This window comes from Zootermopsis nevadensis, unplaced genomic scaffold (assembly GCF_977971745.1).
Source record: "Zootermopsis nevadensis isolate Lab colony 2312 unplaced genomic scaffold, Znev_1.0 Znev_ptg000021l, whole genome shotgun sequence".
Lineage (NCBI taxonomy): Eukaryota > Metazoa > Arthropoda > Insecta > Blattodea > Termopsidae > Zootermopsis > Zootermopsis nevadensis.
Genome location: NW_028259153.1, coordinates 16474093 through 16489114, shown reverse-complemented (window position 1 = coordinate 16489114; position 15022 = coordinate 16474093). Strand labels below are relative to the sequence as shown.

The following is a 15022-nucleotide window of genomic DNA, read 5'->3' as shown; positions in this document are numbered from 1 at the left end:
CGACACATAATCAACATTTTATAAGAACATGTCAATCCGAGTTTGACGAACGGATCAGAAACTTGCAAGTAGATAACGGACTCCGAGCATGCGAAATGAGATGGAGAACATTTTGCAAAATAATGAGTATGGCTTCTATAAGCTATATCCATTTAATAATTTCTATTCATTAAATAAACTAAATTCTCGCATTCGTATTGGACGTATTACAGCCTATTATATATACGACATCGAAGAATGAAGTAGAATAATTTACCGACACTCTGACCAAATAATGTCCACGAGAAAATACATGAAATTACACAAATCGATCAGTGATAAAATACGGTAGTGGAATATGGAAACATAACAGCGGAAGAGAAATTGCAGAAATGTAAACATTTTGAAACGTGTGACAAACTTACCGAAATATAACTGAAACGATTCTTATACACAGGAAGGCAAAAATATCAAACAGGTGGTCGGTGGATTTAAACCCACGGGGCGACGCTGAAAAGATGATTCTGAGGGTGGTACAGGCGTTAAGTCACCTAAACCGCTGAAGACGAGATCATTTACTGAGGTACAACATATTTCAGTTAGAGTTGGAAATGAAAGTATAACACGCCAAGATGGCGATCTGAAGTCCTAAATTCGTCTTACCTTCGGGACCCTGAATACATTCAAGTTCAATCGAATAATCCCAACATTCAAGAGAGTTTGGTGTTGGGGAATCCCAGCTAGTAGAACTGTCTCTCCGCCCACTCATCTTGTCCACATCAACACATTCACAAGCACGAATAACAATGAAAATCTTATCACTGAAAACTGTGATAAATATAAGTTCTTACACTATTCCGGGTAAGCAAATTTCTTATACATGAACCGATTCAAAAGCAAATTTTTGCTTCAGACTAGCTGGTCCCATAAATTTTGCAAATATTCACACATCTGCCGATTACAATATCAGAACAGGGCTAGACTTCTCTGCTTCTGCAGAAGAACTTCCTGATAATTTACTTTCAAATTTGTGTCCTGATCATTAGCCTGGTTCCAAATATCGAAAGAAACACCAAAATATAATCACAACAGCTAATACATTTCCATTTGTAGACGCGTATCTTGACACGCACAGCTGATCACGAAAAACGAGGCATTCCGATCTGCCAGAGAGACCGCTGCAGTCTTACGGGACGCGAAGAGCTACCCACAACACGTCCTCACACCTACAGCTGAAAGGTGTGACTGCGAACAGTAACAAGTGGAAGAACGAACAGCTTTCCTCCGTTAACTACTGCGCTCTTATCGGCATGGAACAGATAGTGGCCTACCAACTTACCGCATGGATGAGTAAACCGAACTTGCAGATTACGTAAATTTAAATACCTTGCCCATGGAGGTCATATAAGTTGTGACGCCGTATACCCCCATGCAGATGGGCACCAACTTCTGGGAGGAATACACCGCCTCCATATTCAGTCTTGAAGATGGAGGAAGTATGTTTCTCTGTTACAAGTCAACAGTGTTAGAATCCAGAAGACCTACACCGACTGCCGTAAGAATCTCAAACCTCATTAATTTACAGAAGGTGAGAAATCTCTTATGAGAAATTTTAAGGTTCTCATGGCGGCGAGTATGAAGATGGCCGTCTTCTGGGTTGTAGCAACTTGTAGCCTGGTAGAAGTTTACTGCCAATATTTCTGCGTTACTGAATTTTCAAATCTGTCAAAAGTCAAGCGGTCGTCCGCCACAATTCCACACAATTCGACTCGATTCTGGAAAAAAATCCTTGACAGACGGATAGACAGATACAGTAAATAAAAGGGTCGGAATTACAAATAAACTAATGAAAGCTGTCAAAGAGTAAAGTCTATAATACACCGACAATGACCAAACAGTTTTAATAATATAACATGCACTCATTCCTCAGCACTACACATCTACGAATAGGCCTATAGATGAACGCTGATACGGAAATACTTGAACCAGAGTTTCTGCTCTTGTTTTGAACAATTTCCTCGGTCCTCTGGGAGCACGAATTGCCCTGGGAGGAAATAAAGTGAGAGTCTGATTCTATGAAGACGATACACGTCCAACTGCGGCCACATTTTGTTTCAGAACAAGAGCAACACAAGTTACAAGCAAAGGCAAGCTTATGAACGTACCTCGTAACACTGCGGTTTTAAATCTAAAGCGAAAACTGATTTGAAGATTTCTCAGAATCCTACCTGCGAGTCTGTCCGTCATCCCTGGTTAAATTAGTACAATATTACAGACGCTGATTAAACACATCGTGACACAGGGGGCTAATTCATCTTAACCAGACAACACCACCAACATGACGATACTGAGGACTCAAAATTACAATACTATTGCTAATTGCTGTGCGGTCTCCAATTCGGAATTATGGGAAAATGGCGATCGTAGAAAAAGTACTTCTATCAGTTAACAGTTGTCTTCTGGATAGAAGTTTACCAACGTTTCAGAGACGATCTCATCGCCCTGGTGATGGAGGCAGCAATCCAAAAGACGGCTATCGTCGTACTCACCGCCGTGAAAAACTCAAATCCTACTTAGTTCTATAAGTTAAGTAGACGTCATTATGCACGAAATAATAACTGACATTGCTCATTACTCTGTACCGTAATAGAAACAAAGAAATTACGTCATAACTAGCGGCACAGATCTAGGTTTATATCTGGAGGTATCAGGTTCGAATTCTGGCCGCAGTAAAGACTGCCCCGACTAAGGTTTTAGTGGTTTTCCTCGGTCAGTCCAAGCAAGTGCCAGAATAATACATTCGCATATACCACAACAGTTTACTTCGAAATCCTTATCTTATCATCATCCCATTATCTTTTGACACCGTTATAACCTCTGCGGTCAAAACAGCGTCATTATAAACGTCAAGGATCGAATCCATCAGAACCCTATCTGTACCATACAAAAGGCAAATGCTTGTGTGCTTAACAGGAAGACCCGACATATTACACTTCGCTTCTGTCAACAATAACCATTATAGTTGTCAGGAAATGACATACTATTAATAGTTGAGAAAGAAAGGCAGGTCGCAGGGTTAGGTCCGTCAATAAAGAGACTGCATTGGCTGAAGGACTGGGATTCCATTCCCAGTGGGGGCAGAGACGTCTCTCTTCATCGCCATGCCCAGACCGGCCATGGATTCGATCAATGGTACGGTCAGCTCTTTTCCCAGGAGTAAAGCGGCCGAAGTGTGAGGCCGGCGAACCACTCTTTCGCTCTCTCAGAGCGTCGAGATTAAAAGCGTGTGGATCTGCCCCTGCATTTTTTCTACATACCGTAACGGCCTGGTACTTCAGCACCGGACAGCATCGCCATTCACGAGACCCAAACTCTTAAGCTGACCAACATGTCCTTGGTACATCCTTGATTTGTGCAGGGACAGCCGGCCTTGCTACGCATCGCTAGCTCGGTAAACCACGATGGACTACGACCTACTTGACTTGATTCGACTCGAAGAAAATCATGCTTCAGCACACATTCACCGAATTTAATGAAGTGAAACGATAACAACCATGTTACTATGATTTCACATCCGCTGGAATCTCTGGGGCACTGAATTGACGTCGTAAGAAAACATCATTCAACCACTAAGGCAAACGCCGATCTGACTCTGCAGTTCAGAGTTCCAAAATGTACACAGCGTGAGGAAAGGAATTTCCCAACATGCAGAAAAAAACATCTCTTTAGAAACTCAGAACACCGTATACACAACAAATTATACCCATACAAAGTAAAAATAAATATCATTTCGTCTACTTTTCGAAACAGTGAAAATAGCTACACGAATACGCCAGTGCGAGTGTCTGTGTGTGAACAATTTTCCAGCTTCTTGGTATGGGAATGAAACGCGATTTCCTCTTTCTTTGATGGAGCAACGTGATCACGAATTATTTTTAAAAATTAGGCACGCAGGAAAATATTTGGGCCTAAGAGGACAATTCATGATATTAAATCGCCACAGAGAATAAAACAGTGATTCAAACAGGTCGCCTAGTATCATTACCGTAGTGGAAGGCAATACAACTAAAATTTCGGCGAGGAAACCCCTTGGAACACACCCATTAGACCAAGAAGGAGACAGGAAAATGATATTCAGTAGGATTTTAAGAGAATGGGATGTGGGCGGGACTTGGCAGTATCGTGTCTAACGGTTGGCTATTGTATTGGCGGTGCTTGAATTATTCGGAGGCCTTTATCACAGTATGCGTTACGGGCTCATCAGTGCTCTTCCGGACTTTTTAACGTATTACTCGTGTTCGAGAGGCTTCGAGGCAAGCTTTGCCAAACTTCTAACGAAGTGCTTTCTAGAAGACGCGAGGCATGAGAATATATTCAAATTCACTAAAAGAGGCAGACTTCTTCCGAAAACAAACAGAGCGACGACGTCACAGCTACTGATGTGTATCTTGACAGTTGAACAAGAAGTGTAAAGTTACAATCAACAACAAAGGATGACGTAATTTTGACTAAACCGACAATAGAACGATCAAGAATTCCCTGAGACAGACTCGACCTTGTCGCTTCGCCTAACATCAGTCCAGATCACGAAGCACAACTAATTGATCATGACAGAACAAAGTATCAGTACTGAGGTACGTTTTTGGATTCCGAAGGAAGAAACTTCACAGATTCTGATACTAAAGTAGCTTTGTTTATCTGAGGGTCAAAAGGAGAAAATGTTTCAAATGAGTTATTTACATATTTTACATTCAGGGCAGAAACCAATCTACAGTCACAAAATAACAATTTATGTTTGGTAAGCCTATTTTATTAATTATTCACTACAGGCTTATATTTATTTATAATTTACTTAAAGACGCTTTTTCAGTAGCTCAGATTATACAGCGCCCGTACAGGCTTATAAAAAGTTTATTCTAAATAAAAGTCGTATATCTTCACGATGTTCTGTACCGACTTTCTTAAAACCGGTTACATTAGATGTCAGCTTCGATCTGAACCACAAATTCGGCTGACTTTTTGTACAGAACCATCAATTCCAAATTTATTTTAAATATTTTGAGTAGTGTCGGAGATAAAACATGCAGGCGGATGAAAACACCCCCCGTTATGTTTTAAATACATAAAGTTTATGCAGATAACATAAGAACGTCGTCACCTTGGCTTCCTCACACTCGTTCCTCGAAAGAACTGAGCGAAATGAGGGCGCATCTCAGAAAGAGAAATTCTTAAAGGACTCCGCCACGCATTTCACACAAAAATAAATAAAATGTATCAAATTAATGGTAAATAACAATGTGTGTAAGTAAGAAGTACACAAAGTAATTTACCTGCTGAGTGTATGCAACTATGTCGAAAGTTTTCACATAATTATGAATTAGTGTCGGAAACACAATGGACACCCGAAAATTATATCCACTTAAATGTCTCTATCCTGAAAGAAACATGTTTACTTTATAATTTACCCTATAATAATTTAAAAAAATATTTTCAGTTTTCACTGTCCCTTACGTCAGGTGAGAAAACTGTATTAGACACAATTTTACACGCAGTTTGGTACAAAGTAATTCCATTCTCACGCACCTTTAATCTCAGACTACTGAAACGAATTTCGATTAAATTTGGTACTGGGTCTCCACTAAAAGCAATTTTAATTTTAGGCTGACCACTCACGCACACCTGGTGTTGAGGCAAACTTCGTTTAGCAACACCTCCATGCTCGCACAGCGTAGTGCACAGTTAAACAAGGACGATACGGTCAGAATACCTGAAGGTAGTCCTAAGGTGAACGTTGATAAAGTCTTAATATAAAAAACGATTTTAGACAACTAAGGATTGACGTTTTGAACCGGATTCAAGCGAATCTAGGCAGAGGTCGATGGAATGACTTGGGATCAAGGTAACAAACATGTGGGCCCAACATACGAGCAGGAAATTTCGTTTGAGACTATCAACTTTTAAAGAAAGATTATGTCACAGTGTCTGTGAAATACGCTTTAGGAGCCAAATCTGTGTAAGTATTCATAGATGAACAGACTACGTTACAATGACGCAGATTTCTGAAAAATAATCATTTACAAGTAATAGAACAGTTCTCTAGTAGCACTCAGTCCGCGCTCGCCCAAATGATGCAAGGAATGAAAACATTTGGTGTTATAACAACTGCTCTTGCATCCACTTTTCTAATCGAATGTTAATGGCTGTAAGAAGGGAAATTGAAATTCACACAAAAAGAAGTTCTTGCAAGTCTGACACATCTGCACACAGACACGACATTACAGCCTTTCTTCCGGGTCGTGTTTTGTCAACAAAACCACCAGTTTCCATTCATCATTCTGCAGACCTACTAGTTGTAACACCTTTCTCTAGCTTCGTGATATACATTAACATTATCAACACATCGTTACACTCTCTCACGCCTGGCGATCTAGGAAAATTTATTTCCTTCATATTTATTTATGGTTTATTTAAACTACGCTGTTCGCATCTCGGGCTATATAGAGCAGAGTAATAGAATAATTAATAATGAATTTGAAAGGATATCGAAGGAAGGCCTAATTTAAGAAATTATCTCGGCTGCGACGTTCGGTAATTTAAAAATTTATAGGAGAATAATAATAAAACGATTCTTGCAGATATGGTGTCAAAGGTGCAGAGTACATTAAACTGTTTCTGGTGAGCCCAATAGTGGGTTTTGTAAACACGGCGATGAACATTCAGGTTCCGTAATATCAGAAAATTTCTTCACCAGCCAAGTAACTATGAAGTTTCCAATGCCAATCCTGTTCTCTACAATTAATTGCTGCATTTATTGTTAGTTGTTAGTTTTAAGAAAATCGGAATGCATGTTGCAACAAATTTTTGTTTACAAGGAATCCCAAGGAAAATGTGTCAAATCTCCGTTTGACACTGGAACGTCTACGTAATAAAAATATTTCTCAGTAGTCAGCTACTATTTATTGATTATCCAAATAGCAATTAACAACTTCATGCAGCGTATGAAAGCTATATTGTTACTGAAAAGTACGCATTTCCATTTTTAATAACTGTTTACTGTTTACTTTTCCCAAAAACTCAAGGGATTCTGTGCAGATTTTGCCAAGGACCGGGTTAAGTTCTTTTCCATTTATTACAGTAATATTCCTGCCCATATAAATTAAATGAAATAAACTCCAAACAAAATGAATATATGAACGAGAAAACGATGCATATTCTAGCGGAACTTCTCCCTTTGCACAATTTCATTTTTGTTTCACACTGAACATTTTTCGTTTAATACTACTAAATTTACACTCTGTAAATCTGTTCTAGGCACGACAGGAATCTTCTTACTAAGAAATGTTTGATGTCGACTTAAGAGATTTTGTTTTACTTAGACGAAAATAACTTTCATTTCATGGCTGCTGCTGTTCGGGAGCAGGTTTTAAGACGTCGTGATTATAATGCACGTTATTTATACGCTTTTAATTAGACACAGAGGTTGTGGGAATGAACTGCGGGCAACAACTAAACAATTTCGTGGAGAATACAATGGCCTTGCACATCCGCCGGAAACCAAAGCCAGCACGACGTTTCTCCGTTACCTTAAAAGCGCATACATTAGCGGAAGATACGAAAGTGAGATCATTCGCCTAACGTGTGATTTCCAAACGATTGGTGTCGTCGTACGTGTTCTGTAAACTCACGTTATTTAAATGCCTATATCTGTGAAGTCGACAGATGGTTCGTGTTAGAAAATAACAAAAACTCCCATAACAACATTGGAGAAAGTAACAGAGCCTCAACAGATAAGTAATTTCCAGTTATTTGCTGTCTGAAGTAACAAATTAATCCAAAGTTCTATATATCTATTGCTTGAGACTAGTATAACAGTACGCATTAGGATCATGAAATAACAAAGGAAGATTAAGTCCTGCACACTTACTGCTTCAGATTATAATACCACAAAGAGACAGTGGTATACGTCAGGATCTATCGTACCCAGAATTTCAGGACGAAAAAAAGAAGAAAGAGCTTTCAAAGTCGTCAATGTACTAGAAAACAGGAAATAGGCGTTTGGGCCCACACACTGCCTTTATGTAAAGCACGTTCCTTTTCTTGCGTTAGGGAAAAAGTTGACCAAAACTGCAGAAAATCCATATCACTGAATATTTCAGTCAAGTTGGCGTCTAAATGTCGGCACCAATGTCACACTGAAAGAGGAGCGAAACGTACGAATTCTCCAAAAGCGTTCTCTGCGTCCCTCGTTTTTTGTGTTCGTTTACTAAAAAACTAACTAAAGCAGACATACCACCATCATGCGTGGAGCGAGAATCTTTCCCTTTATTTACTTTAAATCCTGCCCAATTCTTTGGTAAGATAGCTAGGGTTTAAGACAGGGCACGTGATGAAAAAACTCCAACTGTATGGTAGCAACACTTGTCGGCTTTAATATAATTTAATCAACTTCATTTGATTCGCTAAAGACGTTCTGTCAACTGCATTATTTCGCTGCGTTCAAAACTGACACTGGCAGGTCTACAACTTATGATAGTTACGGAAGGACGCGGTCGTGACCTATTTTAAGTGAATCCAGCATTTATTTTGACAGCCCGTAGAAAAGCACGAAAACTCATGGTCAATTTCGAAGCCCGGTCATCCCGGACACAAAGCAGGACCGTGACGTTCCACTCGTGATTTTTAATGTCCTTTTCCAAGCGGTTGGGCACTTGATTAGACCAGTACAACAAATATAACTGCAATCACGTTACACAAAACCAGGGATTACTTCGGCTGCACTTTCAAGAACACGCCAAAACTGGGGACAGACAGTCCTACGTATAAAACCGACTTATTAGAGGCTGAATACCAGCGACTGCATGCAGTTACGGTATATTACGTCACAACTTGTTCTCTAAATGAGTAGTCACACAAACATTCCTAAGGACACATGGCTACCAACTTGCACTTTTCTTTCAGATCATACACTCGCTGCATGATGTCTCCAGCAAAATAAGCTGTGTTTGCTAACCACTTGTTTCAACAAGCCATGACTAAGCACTTCTGTAACCCTCTGCACTTGTTTCGGGAGGTACCTGTTTCAAATCCCGGCCCGGTTACCACCTTTCTTGAGGTTTCTTCCACGTTTTCCTCAGTTTCTCAAGACTGCTGAGATAAGTACCATGACAGCCTACAACTGACTTCTGACTGATTGCTTGATATATCGGTTCTTTAACGACGCTTCTGTAACTACACAGGTTCACATAACTGAATTATATGTTGATTGTGGACGATGAATTGGAAAGGACGTGGAAAAATGGTCGCATTTTAAGAAAGTATTCGAGTATTTGCATACAGAACAAGAATAAAATCACATAAAATTCAAACAGTAGGCTATATCCGCCCTCCGGGTCGAGATTCAAAGCCGGTACCTCCCGAATACGATGTAGGGGTACTCAATTGTGACGATAGCTTCTTTTCAAACAATTGGCTCTTTAGACCTGCATTCATGATCAGTCTCATTCGAAAGTATATAATCTCAAAACTTGAAAAGTCGTTAATTAATGTTATAACAGTATGAATTGCAACTGTAATATGTAAAAAATGTATTATTATAACTTATTCCACATCCTACTGCCATCTAACTTATGGATCCATGGAATGTAATAAAGATGTGTGCGTGCGTGCATATTTATGTAAATGTGTGCAAGAGTGGATGCGTGTGTGTGTGTGTACAAGTCCAAAACGACAGCCATTTTATTACTGTTGACAACATACCGTTTACAAAGTCCCAAGAAAAAATCTGATATATTATGAAACGAGTTTCTGAATTACATTTTGTTAAATTCAGTGGCTATGAACCTAGTTTTCTCCCTATACCGTTAATACGTTCTCAGAGTCTTCCCCTGTTAACAATTAACACAAATGACTTGTGCATTAAAAATTACAGTAGCAAATCCTTCGTCCGAAATCTGATATCCAATGTCAGAATATTTATCTCAGCCCTACGTAGGCTGTACTTAGTAATCTTACAATCTTCCACAGCACACTGTATTCTTATCAAGCAGACAGCTGGTTTATCTTCCTGATACAAATCTTTGGGGCCACCGTCCTCTAATAAACACAAAATGAGCGTCATCTGCTGCTTCTTTCCATCTCCAAAATTAGTTAATGGGGTGCCATAAATTTTTTTATCGTGGCCAGCACAAAACGAATTTAATTCTTGTTCGTGTCGGTCAAGTACACGATTATAATGCCCTCCTTCCAGCTTTTGGTGACGTAGATACTTCGGTAGATGCTAAAGTTTCGGAAAACATACCGTCTCTATCTTCAGGTCTCAATTGGGGTTGGTGGGAAGTGGATCGATTGACATATTTACATGAATATAAAATTCGTCCACTTCCCATAATCCCAACTTCAGCCCTGATATAAATTTACTGAGTTACAGAACCCTGTTCCTTATTCTAACATTTCCTATGAACACACTGTGGGGGCTAAACGAGTTATTGATTGGTGCGAGCAGCTGATACATATAGTTACCACTGGGCTCTACAGAGTTAATCCGAACACAATATTTGCACCGCTTATTTCCATGATAGATGAAGAAAAGGCAAGACCCTCTGAATTATAACAAACATACACCGCTACTACTAAAACGACGCCAAGTCAGTTGGGCGGCGTCACATGAAAATCAATAGCATAGGGGTAGCGGCCTTCATATTAAACATTCTTACCCTCCAGCATGCTTTGTTCATCATTATCATCTTCGTTTCCTCCATCCATAACGCGTTCGTCCAGGTACCAATAAATAAACTCACTCACTCTGTTTACAAAAAACTGTTATTCACGCAGACTGTGGCGACATCAAACTAGGCCACACGATCAACTACTTGTCAGCTGGTGTGCGCGTCCAAGGTCCTTCAAATACTTAAAAAAATAACAACCATGTCCATTTTACCTCAAAACGAAGTAACAACTGTCCACTTTCAACAGCTATTTAACGTCTCAGTTGGTACACACAACCACACCATCAAACCATTCGTAATCTTGAGCTTCAGCAACTGAACTAAACTACACGGCGCTGCCTGTGACGTAAGACAATCGACGTCGTGTCTAGTGCTACCAACACCACCAACCAAATGTCCCCTATACAATGAACACATGTCCGGCTACAGTCACGGCGAATCGAATGGGGTAAACGGAAGCAAAAACACCTGCTACTTTCGTGCGTGAGAGAAAATTGCAGGACAGTGTTCTTGCAAATAAACTGGCTTAACTCCGATAGAAAGGTTAATTACATTAACTGATTCATCGGTTAATTAACAAAGTTTTTCTACTGAAAACACTACTTGTATAGTCGGTTTCCAGGGCGAAGTTTCGAACCAAGGACTTCTCGAATACCAAATTAGGAGTGCCGGAGGGTTTTACGGCCCCACAAAAACTTAAATGACAAAAATTCATGGATAGGAGAGGAAGACCAGACCACAGACTCAGCACCAATGTCTGTGGTCGTAAATCATGGACCGTTTGAGGATGTAGGAACGTGCGCGTGACGTTAATAGCCCACAGACAGGCCTACACTTCCGCAGTTAGAAATCCATTCATTCCTAAGCTCTGGAACAATGCGAGTTCGTGTTCAGTGGCCCCGAGAAAAACGTCTGATTCGGATAATTACCTGCTTAAAGCAATAAGAGGAGACTGATGAAACGCTTGTTTCTAACAAGCGACGCCAATGAGGAGAAAGGCGAAAAGCAGAGAAACAAAATGTTCTTAGAATATCAAGTACTATAGGGCATATATTATCTTCACCACCACGTCCATGTTGGCTCTAGGACCCACACAGCCTTCTACAGAACGAGTTCCAAAGACTTTTTACCCGATGGTAAAGTGGCCAAAACGCGAAGTTAATTTACTAATTTCCATCTGGTTATAACGTTAAGAAGCTACACCTTCAATGAAATATACGTTTATGGTGTACTTATTAATTATGCATACGGACTTCAATTTCTATGCGCGTTCGTAAGGAAGATGAGAAATGTAACTTCTAGCCTTGTCATGTCCGTTCAGCATGCAACAACTCAAGAATGGCTTAACATATTTTCATAATTTTGCGCTGGGTATTTTTACTGAAATTTGTAGGCCGATTCCAATTGTCAGTTCAAACTGGGGGGGGGGGGGGGGGGGGGAAATAACGGGCAATTTACAAGCATTTCTTGCCGCATCTCATACGTTAATTCGCTAGATGTTTATAGGAGCGATAGATATCAGTAACAAAAAAGTTGTGACTGCTCTGGATCGAGTTTATAGATAAATGAGTAACAAAAGTTAGTATTCACGAACTGAAAAAAAAAATGAAAATATTCACTATACCACGTATATTTCCTAACCTGTATTACTTAAAACAAACAATGGTTAGGCGGAGGGGGCAATTTGTGTAAGTTCTACACAACCAAACTCAAATGTCGAATCATCCTACCGGCTGTTTTGTGCGGTTTGGGAAAGTGGTCTCTTACTCTGAAAAACAAAATCCAAATGTTCGGAAACAAAGCCTTCTGGAAAATTTTTTAATCAAACGAAGATGAAGGTAAACACGAAATTTAAGACAGTGCATGACGAGAAACTTTTGGACTTACAATGGTCGCATGGTTTCGTATTACGATGGTCTCCGAATGGAATAACATTCAGATAGATGTATGGACATCGAACTATTAGGTTCATGGTCAGGATGCACAATTTAAATGGTTCTAAAATGACTGCAAGAAAGAATTTTCTTGAGATTATAATCACTTTAATGTTATCAGGAATATACTTTACTTAAATTACGGCGGTAAGTATTGTGAATTTAATTTCTCGGGTTTATTTAGCTGAATTCTTAGAAGATTTTGATCTGAATTCCTTGAATGTATTCTGCTCTTAGCTTCATCATTAACTTCATTATTCTGAAGGCTCGCGGAATTGGAGTTATCCCGATGTGGTTGGGTGAACAGCTTCCTGACACAATCTTGACAGTGTTATCGGCTAACCTAAAGGTATGTGATTCGTGCATCCGCCAGAGAATAAACAATCCATTGCAACATCTCACGAACTAGCTCTTTCCCAATACCAATCCACTTTCCAAATCCTTGCGCCAGAATTGACTAAAGCATTTATAATGAACAAGATTTTGTTATCCTTAAACAGGCAAACAACACAAGAAGCAAATCGTCAAGTGAACTTACGAAACACGATTTTAGTGTATAAAGTGAAGCTTTCGCGGCGACTGAAGTTAATGAAAGACTAGGCCTGAGGATGACAGCAGAGATTGCTCTCTAAACGTTGGCAGAAGATATGGTTTATTCACCATGCAGCCAGCTGACGCGGCTTGTAACCCAAGAGTCTTTCATCACAGATGTCAGTATTCCAAAAATTGTTTATTTGGTTATTTTATAACTATTTCAACTGTAAGAGATTATGCAGCCTCGAATGAGTTACGGTAGGACGCATATTAATTATAAAGAAAATGGAGAAAAGTCTGGGCCAAGAGAGATAGTAAGACGACGAGGATTCGAAACGGGAAACAAATAAGCAGCGTAAAGCGTAGACGATAATTGGACTGAGATCAGAACCGGGTTCCTGCCGCTACAACCAGATCGGTCGGTCTCACCAGAGAGTACAAGCAGTAAGGTTGAAATGGCGCTGAGGCAGAGTTACACAGGCGTGGTCTGGCTGGATAATACAACGCAGTCAACATGAACGAACACACTTCAGAGAGCAGACATAAAAATTCGCTTTCATGAAGCTAAATGTTCAAGGCTAATACTTCCAGAATATATGAACATGCATTTACATCAAGGAAGACATGAAAGTTCAGGACTTAAAATGTCGATTCCAGTTCGGAATAAACAGACTTAGCAAAACTGTGAATTTCTTAAGATAGGAACAGCACAGTGTCATTCAGATTAAGATCTTCAAAGTTTGTACGGTAAAAAATCTGTGAACATTAAAAAAAATATCCTTAGGATAGAGGCGACACGTTCCTTCAAAGTGTTAGTTAGTGACCTCCTACAACACTACATAGAATAATATATTTTAAACAAAGAGCCTAATTATTCGGTAACGCTTTAAAGCATGGTGGTTAACTGTATGTACCACTTGATTTAATTTCCACCAATCTGAGTTTCTTTCCAACGGAATATATTTACAGGCTTCGCTTGATTTTCAGACTAAAACAGCGATAATTTTCTTAAACAGCACCATTCAACAGATATTCCTAATGGAGACACATCGTGTTTTCTTTGCGGTTAAACAACGTGGTATTTAGAAACCCAAATTCACAACAGAAAAGAGTTTTCACCTTTGGGTTACGTGTCCAACCCACCGTAATCGGGCCATCTACATTCAGTCGTGATGTTCCCCTATCTCGAGAGACCCTTAAATCGTGACGCGGCCTGCACCGCGCGGTACATCAGTGCGTGAGGATGCTGTGCTCCTGCCACCTCGCCTTCACTCTGCTTGCACTTTTTCAACAACGCCGACACCAAAGCCCGCCATGGGACAGCAGTTAACCCTTTGAAGCACAAGGTTCATTCTAAATGATACTTCAAAACTGAGTCTCCGCCTCAAAGAAAACAACACTTCACTACAAAGCTGAACTAGTTCATTCTGTCCCTTCGAAGCCAAAGCTCGCTTAATAATATTTAAGAATTCAGACAGTACCGCAAAGAAAACACAACTTCCCCATTACAAAGTTAACCTGTGTTAATGCGTTTAAGGAAATAATGCCATTTCAGTAAAAATCATGCAAGACACACAAATGCAAAATGAAGGTTTGTTGACTGCTGAAGCTGGTGGGACATATAATTACCACTGGGGTTTATAAAATAATCGCAGTTCACTCTGAGGATCATAAGAAAATTAAATAATTATGCTGGCAAAATGTAGTTATGTGTTACAGTCGGCAGTAAAAATACTTATCGCCGTGTTTAAAATTAACTTAACTAAGCAACTAAGATTGGTAATACCACTCGAAGGTTCGCCAATGCAGCAGCAGAGTCTGTCGCTGGACACGAGGCTGGGCCAGTTCGAT

At 39.8% G+C, this 15022-nt stretch overlaps 1 protein-coding gene across 5 annotated transcripts in view; it reads right to left on the bottom strand.

The window, feature by feature from the left end:
* Nucleotides 1–15022, bottom strand: part of Cen (cerebellar degeneration-related protein 2-like) — a 50728-nt gene that overhangs the window by 11495 nt on the left and 24211 nt on the right. Inside the window, exon 1 of one of the 5 annotated variants that reach the window (XM_022075590.2) lies at nucleotides 10692–10909. The exons of 3 other annotated variants lie outside the window; for them this stretch is intronic. In XM_022075590.2, coding sequence (XP_021931282.2) covers nucleotides 10692–10740 — 49 coding nt within the window. In that variant the 5' untranslated portion in view covers nucleotides 10741–10909. Of the gene's footprint in view, nucleotides 1–642; nucleotides 873–10691; nucleotides 10910–15022 lie in introns of those variants that run through there. One more of the 5 variants, XM_022075588.2, reaches the window with a different exon arrangement.